Below are 9,395 nucleotides of genomic sequence, written 5' to 3' on the forward strand. Positions count from 1 at the left end.
CTGTTCAGATTTTTTTTTACGTGTGTGTGTGTGCATAAGTTTGTTTTGTTTTTTTGTGTGTGATCCTTCTTTTTTTTGTATATATTCTGTTCCACGTCTCGTTTTGTTGTTGAATGCCTTGGAAGCCTTGTGTGCGTTCGTGGAATAGAGTTACTGAAGGATGAAGAAAATAGACATTTAGATAAACAGATAGAAATACTGACAAACGGACGGACAGACAGATACATGCATAGATAGACAGATATATAGATAGATAGATAAATAGATAGACAAATAAACAGATACAGATAAATAGATAGATAGATATAAATAGATAGATAGATAGATAGATAGATAGATAGATAGATAGATAGATAGATAGACAGACACCGATGAAAAGATTGATACACAGAGAGAGAGAGAGAGAGAGAGAGAGAGAGAGCCCTGTAAGTAAGCATACATAACCTTCCCCGGCGCAGGTCAGCACTCACCAGTTCCACAATCCTGACTTGCTGCTCCTCCATCATCATCTTGAGCTCCTCCATCACCTGCTTTTGCTCCTCCATCACCTGCTTCTGCGCATCCATCACCCGCTGCTGCTCCTCAACCTTCTGCACCTTCTCCCCGACCTCCTCCTCCAGGGTGTTCTTCTCAGCCTCATATTCCTGCTGTAGCTTCTCATTCTCCTCACGCAACTGCTTCCGCTCCTCCTCAAACTCCTCCTTCTGCTGAGCCAATTGCTGAAGGTGCTCCTCGTTCTGGGTCTTCTGGTGCTCGAGGTCTTGTCTCAGCTGCTCCATTTCAGCCAAGATCTCAGGGGGCACCTGTGGAGGGCCTAAGGGGTGGTCATGGTGGTCCGGGTAGGGTTTGTCGGGGGTGGTCGGAGCGGGCATGTCGGCGGCTGCAGGAGGTGGGTGAAGGTCGAGGCTCATGGCGGTGATGGACGCCTCGCCTACGGCCTCCAGGAATAGGGCGATTGGTTGGTTGGGATGGGCGAGGTGGGAAGGCGTGCTGCTGTTGCTGTTGCTGTGGTTGTTGTTGTTGATGTTGTTGTTGCCGGCACATTGTTCCTGTCGAGGGGAGTAATGTTAGTCTAGTATCGGCATTGTGAAGTATTAAGAAGGTGCATCAGCCTCAGGAACTATGGCTAACACAAGGCTCGTTTTAACACACCCCACCTGTACAGCAGTCCTCTGGAACCCTACGCAACATATAATTCGGTTTAACACACCTACACACCAACTCCATGAACCACAACCACCACATCATCACAGGAACACCATCCCGCTTCCTAGCATCGCCCCAAGACATTGGCATTCACTCCACAGTACTAAACAGGAGACATGTAGCAACAATTCTCAGTAACTACAAACATTACTTCACAATCCCCTAAACTCTTCATACTACATTATCACCCCATAACCGGCCGGCACGTTAGGCTCTTCCCGGGACGGCCGAGGTATTAACAGTCATGAGGAATACAAGTGGCGCCTCTCTCACGTCCACCAGGTGAGACGCACAGCAAATCAAGTCCCAACAGCAGGTAGGCCGCCGCCCCCAAGCTCCACCACCGACCTCCTGACACACTCCAGCCTTCCGCTACTGACTCGAGGGGCACGCAACACGCCACCTGTTCCCCGCAAGGCGTTTTCTTTATAACCCTAACACGGAGAGTAATAAGGAGCCTTCCCAACCTTGTGATGTTAAATTTATTGTTACAAAAACGGCTATGATCTGCGTGGGAGCTGGGAGGGAGGAAGAAGACCCGACTAACTGTAAACGGGCTTGCTACCTTGTGTCCGGTTCTCTCACAGGACTTAAAAGTGGCTACAGACTCTCTCTCTCTCTCTCTCTCTCTCTCTCTCTCTCTCTCTCTCTCTCTCTCTCTCTCTCTCTCTCTCTCTCTCTCTCTCTCTCACCTTGTCTCTCGCCTTCCCTCCATCCTTCGCACTGGCGGCACCCTCCTTCTGTCTCTTGCCACTCGCCCCGGACCCTCCGCCGCCGCGAGTCTGTAAGACAAAAGAGTCATTGGTCATCAAGGCAAGACCTCGAGCTGCAGGTGACAAAGAGAGGGCGGGAAGACGAAGAGGAGGAGGAGGAAGAAGAAAGAAAGAAAAAAAAGTAAATGAACAGCAGGTGCTACATTAATTAATCTTGCATACATACATACGAACACATGCATACATACTCAACTCCCATGCACACACACACACACACACACACGGACAGATGGTTTGAAGCAGGAGTTGGTGTGTCAATCGCTGCCGTGGGCCACCTATAATTAACCTGTTTAAGAAGCTGCGTCAGTGAAGTATGAGCTGTTGTTAATTATGGCCTTTGTGAGAAACTTGGTCAACACAAATTGGTGTGGCGGAATAACCATGACTTTCCCTCCGTGCAATGGTCAGGAGCATTGTTGCGTTGCGAGGAGCGTTTAGTGGTAGGAAAAGGCTTACTGTTACTTAAATATGAATAGAAGCATATATCGATTAAGCTGCTGTAAATGTTGCGTTTGTTTCGTGTTGGCTACAAATATTCTCGAAAAAAAAATGTTGTTCCTTAGAAAGAAAAATGAAGTAAAACAATGATTCTGTTGACAACGGATGTAATCTTAGGCTCATCAATCATAAGCACATTTTTTTATATAAGAAAAATATCAGAAAAAAAGCAGCACAGGAAGAGAGAAATAAGTGTGTGTGTCCTTCATTGCTCCCATGACGCAATCCTACCGCGCAGTGGGCTGGTCGCAACAGTCGCCTGCATTGGTGAGTCTTGCCGGCGCCTGATGGCCACAGCGGCACTCTGCATGGTAAGGGAGGGGCACACTAGCCGAGGTCCCGCGTCCATGCCTTGGGTGCCCCCGCCATAGTCGCTGCGCGTGATGGTGCTTGGTGGCTTGGTGCAGCAATTTGTCTCTTTGTCGCCAAATTATCCGAGTATGTGCGTCGTTTTCCAACTTCACATTTTAATCTTCTTTCTCATTCATGTTATTTTTTTCTTTTCCAATGTAGAGTTGGTAAAAGGGATAAAAAAAAAAAAGACCGCCACTTGAGATAATTACAGAGCGGCCATAAGATAAGTGTTTACCGTTCCTTGTAAACACACTTTACATACAACACTAGATCCCTTAAGACATCTCTCTCTCTCTCTCTCTCTCTCTCTCTCTCTCTCTCTCTCTCTCTCTTCCACCCAACCCACCATCCTACCATGAAAACCCACCCATCCCCAATACTCCTTTCACACTCCATCACCACCACCAATATGTCTCCACAACCACCCTCACAACCAACACCCATAACATCACCCCACCCATTCCTTAACCCATCCCCACCCTAGTCCATCACCAATGCAGCATCACCTCCTTCCATCTCCCCACCCATCACCTATCAGCTCATCACTACTAACTTCCCATCCCATTCCAAGCCAACTTTTCATGTCCAAACAGCCCCCAATAAACTTCCCTTCCCCATTCCGGCTCGTGGTCTGTTATGGTAATGGGAGGGAATGGGAGGGCAACACTCCACCCCTTTGGTCATTACCGCCATGACGAGTGTCCGACTGTTCAGATTTATGGCGCAGATAGGCCTAAAGAGGAAGCGGCAGGCCTACTGAGGAATTTCCTTGGGGTATCAGAGAGAGAGAGAGAGAGAGAGAGAGAGAGAGAGAGAGAGAGAGAGAGAGAGAGAGAGAGAGAGAGAGAGAGAGAGAGAGAGAGAGAGAGAGAGAGAGATTGCTTTGTCTTTCATTTGTCTTATGGTGACAGTGAAGAATAAAACAGCAAATAAAACTTTAAAGTAAGACAAGATAACCCTCTCACACACACACACACACACACGTCACCTGGATTGCAACCATACACCAGAACACACCCCATTTTATCCCAGGGCCACGTTGCAAAGAAGCTAATTATACACTGCAATCACCGGGCCATTCCTCGTGTTGCAGGGAACCACAGCAGCGTGCCACACATTTTCCTCTATTAAAACGTGGCTATAAATTTCACGTTCTTATTCCCTTTCCGTGGAACTCCCTTCCTCTGGACTGACGCTGGCTAGGACGACACGTGTATAACCTTGATTCGTTTGTTTGAACCATATTCTGAAACACTTCTGCCCCTCACTTCCACTACATTCAAAAGGCTCTACTAGTTGAAGTCATTGTTCTAATTGAAGGTGGTTTTTTTTATGGTTCTAGTGACAGATTAAAAAAATGTCTACGTTATTAACAGGATAAGCGCTCTTGAGAACCCGGCTAATAATTTCTGTGGTCTCTGAAAATAGTCGCGGTGAGAGAGCTAAAAGTTTATGAATACGGGCCTTAATCTGATAATTCCCCTACACGAACAGCGGTGGGCAGGTCTGCTTCACCTCAAGACTGTTCGTGACTCAGAGTGCAGGTGTTCGGCGCGGCAGGTGTGGGGAGTGGAGCGATGTGGTTCATTACTATTAGCTCAGTAAATGCTCGCCCGCCACCTGGTGCTCAAATACAGATCTACCTACAGACATACGAGGTTGTTTGCAGACGAGATAGATAAACAAATGGATAAACAGACGGATAGATAGACAGACGAACGGAGAGACAGACACAGACGAACGAATAGACAGAAAGACAGATTAAAACGGACAGACAGATAGACAGACAGACGGACAGATAAATAAACGGATAAACAGACGAACAGAGAGACAGAAAGACGGACGACCAGACAGATACAGACAGACAAACAAATGGAGAGATTAACAGACATATGGATAAAGAGACAGATAGACAAACAGAAAGAAGGGGTGAAAGACAGACAGAGAGAAAGACAATGAAAAACAGACAGCCAGACAACTGATAAACAGGCAAACAGATGGAACCGGTAACGATTTTCCCACTGGACAACGGAGTGAAGGTCAGACTGAACCAATCATGTCACGGATACAGAACCACGCCGCCTCTCCCACAGGTGACGCTCCAGGTGTGCCTAGAAAGCTGCGCCATTATGCTTGGTGTGACTGGCCAGACTATTGCGCCACACACACACACACACACACACACACACACACCGGTCACGTACGGGGCATATACTCGTACATGATTCACGGTCTGTTCACGTTTCTTTCTTCCTTATACAGACTATCTTGACGTCTTAATAGTCCCATACAAGGTCTTTACACTTGTACCTGTCCGTCCTCGTGCGTGTGTGTGTGTGTGTGTGTGTGTGTGTGTGTGTGTGTGTGTGTGTGTGAGGGTCGGTCAGGGTCAGCACCCCAGCATCCGTCTCCACACAATGTCGCCCCATCACAGCCTCACAAAAGGTAAACAATGCAGATGTTCTCCCCTCCCTTCCCTCCCATTCCCTTCAGGTACACTCCCCCAAAACACATCCTTTTCCTTCTACACACCGTCCCCTCAACTCCTCCCTCCACCCTTCCCGGGCCTTTCCGTAACATCGTACTTTTCCCCTTCTTTCTTACTTTTCCTCACTTTCACACACCTTTCATTACAAGTCACTACTTCTATCTCGGCTACACATGACAAACTGTACAGTAGAAGTTATTAGGGTTTCCAAGGGTGTTTTTTTTATGACTGATGGTTTAACGAGGATTCTGCCTTGTTAGTGAAGAAAAAAACATGTAAAAGAATCCGACTGATTACGTCCGTGGCCTTTGAAAACTGTCCTTATGAGAGAGGCAAAGCGTTTAGGAAATGAGGATATAGTCTTTTTTTACGCCTATCTGGCATCTCATAAACCTCATCTTTTCCCTCTTCCTCATCCTCCTCCTAGTTCACGCGCCTTCCCCCCCACTACATATCCTTTCCCTCCCTCCCTGACTCACTCACTCCTCACGTCCTGCGCGCGGCCTTGAGAAACTTCCGAGAGTCAAGAAATAAATCAAGATGAGAAGTGATAACATAATTCTCGTCTTTTTGTCGTCGTTACATATCTAATACATTTTATTCACGTTCTCTTAACTTATGCAGTTCGCGCGCCAAGGTTCTGGGATCGAGGAAGGGTGTATATAAGGTACGTGTGTGCGTGTGTATGTGTGTGTGTGTGTGTGTGTGTGTGTGTGTGTGTGTGTGTGTGTATGTATTCCTCACAATGCGTCGTAAATAGTTCTCTCGTTTCGGGTTAATATTTTCAGGCTATGCTGGGAAGAGAGAGAGAGAGAGAGAGAGAGAGAGAGAGAGAGAGAGAGAGAGAGAGAGAGAGAGAGAGAGAAGAGAGAGAGAGAGAGAGAGAGAGAGAGAGAGAGAGAGGGGGGGGAAGAAACCGACACCAACCCCCACTACTATTACTTGTACAGTACACGTTCACAAAAGAAAAAATAATATGTTAATTTACACATAAACTTAACATATTTACGGGGAAAACACATGACACACACAAACACACACACACTAAACGCAGCGTGAGATCGCGGAATATATCACCGTTAATTAATTGCATCTACCTGGTCTCGGTCTGGGTCCACGGCGGCGCCCTTGAGCCCTTTAGCGGTGCCTCAGGTGCTGCGGTGCCTGGAGGGAGAGTGGCGCGGCTCCTCTCCCTCTCCCTCTCACTCGCACACTCACACCGCGGCGCAGGGTGAGGACAGTATTTAGCCATTGTGAGCTGCTTCCTGTCGCGTGCGTGGTGGCGGAACAAATAAATACGCACGTACAAACACACACACACACACACACACACACACACACACACACACACACACACTTTTCGTTGATTACATGTTACGAATTAAAAGGAACAAAACTATGATGAAACTCACATAAACTGGTCCCGATCCAGAGTACGAGTATTTTATATAATTACGGCATGCTAAGAATACAAATCCAGTCTTACACCACCACTTAATGATAGCTGAGTGCTGGACGCGGAGATAAGAGGTAAAAAAAAAAGAGAAAAAAAAATTGAATATAGTTAAGTGAGGGGAAAAAAAGGGGGGGGGGGGGGGGGGGAACGCTGAATGGCAAGGAAAATCAGCGGAAGAATAAGAAGTATACAATTATGAAATATTCGGGGAATCACAGGACAGTTTCACAATCAGTCTCTTACACATGCAGGTGAGCGAAGGTTAGGCTGCATGTGTATATTAATTGTAGGTGTGTTTTATAGCCGTTCATTAATCTGTATATGATTCAATGCATTTATCCATTTATACAGACATACATATATACGTACATACATACACACATGCACTATACACACCACCATTATCAGCCTTTATGATTCCACTACAGGACAAAGGCTTTCCGCAAATTGCACACACACACACACACACACACACACACACACACACACACACACACACACACAGACAGACACACACACACACACACACACACACACACACACACACACACACACACACACACACACACACACACACACACACACACACACACACACACATACATTCATGAAGGTGAAACTATTCATAACGAACCACAAACGACCGACAGAGGGAGACCACAAGCATGATGGATTACGGTTCCCTCCTTCCCTCCCTTCCCTCTCTCTCCCTCCCTCCTCCTCTCCAACTCTTCACGTGTGAGGGAGAGAAAATTAAAAAGTCCTCCATTACCACTTACCAGCCTCGAACCGTGTCCCACAGCAGCCAGGAGAGAACAGTAACCACTTAGCCAATCGTTTCCCTCATCATCATCTCTAAACTCCCTCTCGTTAATCTGATGCTTTTCTATTTTATTTTATTTAGTCATTGATTTATGCAACCCATTTATCTCTTAACATACGAATATTTCTTTTTTTTTCACAATGTTATGTTACTTTACTTCAATATATCTATTAACCTTTTTTTTTTTTTTTGTGTGTGTGTGTGTGTTCATGTGTGCATTTTGAGATCTAAATATAAATCCTCCCTCAACATTCCAGAAGGTGTGGATTTATACTTTCTTGAGTCTGTATCAACATCTCTTGAAAAAACTTGCCATCTCTTGTTTTCTGAAACCTGTTTTCACCTTTCTTACGTAAAGTTTCTCAGTCTCTTTGTGTTTCTTCATAATATAAATTCATCGACCATTCCTAAAGTGAGATTTGTTATGTGGCTTTAAAAAGATAACTTCAAACTTCCAATGCATTTGAAACCTCTTCTCTCTGTATCCTTACTTTGATTATTTTGTCCTTCCCGCATCACCTTGTCCCTCAAAAGTCACATTCCTCGTCTTCACAAGTATCATCAGTATCATTTCCCTTCTTTTCCCTGCATTCTGGAGTTTCCTCTGTTCTCTTTCTCTTCGTCCCCTTCCTGTCTTCATCATTGTCTTTTTCTTCATTTAGTAAAGCCTCGCGTCCTTTCATCCTACACCCTTGAGCCTCATTCTTCACCTGGCCTAGAACGCGCCTTCCTTCTTCCCCACAATTCCTCACAATCACAATTATCAAAAGGCCTCACGGAAGAAAAAAGTAATCCTTCCTCTTAGAAAGTCTGAACGTGAGCTAGATTGAGCCAGACTACAGGGCCTCTAAGCTTCCTTCTCACCTGTAAAACCTTCTCCCTCTACCCCTTTCTCCCTCTCCCTAACAGGCTCTCATCACCCCTAATCCCTCCCGCCCCGTCCCTCTCCTTTCATAATGTAGCAGGTGATTTTTGAAAGTGATGGATTAATTTACCATGACGACTTCAGTTCCACATAAAGAAGGGTCGGGTGAAGGAATGTGATCTTAGTTCCTGCTTCGCGCAAGGTGACTGATGTGAGCACAGGCGGGACACTCCACGCTCATCTGTTTGTTTGTCTCGCCTGCGGACAAAGTTTCTCTCTGTTAATCTTAATAATCACGAGATACAAAAACCAAAACGACAAAATTAATGATGAAGGAAGCTGGAGGAGGTGAAAGATATTTAGTTTCTCTCTTTATCAGGAAAATGTGACGCCTTGAACGTAATCGACAGACGCACAGAAGCCTTTCGTGTCAATATAAAAGAGGAAAAAAAGGAAAACATGTGTAAATAGACACAAAGAAAGTTAGACAGGTAAAACATGTTTGATTTCTTTGTGCCTGGAAAATATCAACGCCTTTACAACGAACTGGAGTCAGTCGAGCATAAACAGAGGCCTTTCACAGCAACGTAAACGAAGAGAGATAAGAAAGAAAAACAAGAAAGCTTAAGTCATTTACAGAAAGAAACAGACAAAAACAACGTAAAATTGACACAACACTAATCAATTAAGATAATACCATAAGCAGCCCTGCCTAAGAAAAAAAAAAAGACGATCATAAAGTAATAAGAAAAAAGGAAAAATCGTGAGGTAAACAATATATAAAAAATCACAACACAACGTAAAATAAAGTAAAAAAAAAAAAAAGTACTCAATAACCGCATAATTTCTCCTAACCAACACGAAAAACATTATTTAAGACTTGCGAAGGCCAACAACACACATACAAATACACACTTAGTATCGGCTCCTGC

General features: G+C 45.1%; 1 protein-coding gene across 10 annotated transcripts in view; it reads right to left on the reverse strand.

Moving 5' to 3' along the window:
- LOC135101930 (golgin subfamily B member 1-like) overlaps window positions 1-9,395 on the reverse strand; it is a 282,995-nt gene that overhangs the window by 97,385 nt on the left and 176,215 nt on the right. For all 10 annotated transcript variants that reach the window (XR_010269469.1, XR_010269468.1, XR_010269470.1 and 7 more), the window contains exons 9-10: window positions 1,899-1,988; window positions 471-1,049 (exon numbers count right to left, since the gene is read on the reverse strand). Coding sequence is in view for 6 of the 10 variants with exons in the window: in XM_064006312.1 (XP_063862382.1) it covers window positions 471-1,049; window positions 1,899-1,988 (669 nt within the window). In the remaining 4 variants the exon portion in view is untranslated. The remainder of the gene's footprint in view (window positions 1-470; window positions 1,050-1,898; window positions 1,989-9,395) is intronic.

The sequence above is a fragment of the Scylla paramamosain genome, chromosome 7, assembly GCF_035594125.1.
Source record: "Scylla paramamosain isolate STU-SP2022 chromosome 7, ASM3559412v1, whole genome shotgun sequence".
NCBI classification, from domain to species: domain Eukaryota; kingdom Metazoa; phylum Arthropoda; class Malacostraca; order Decapoda; family Portunidae; genus Scylla; species Scylla paramamosain.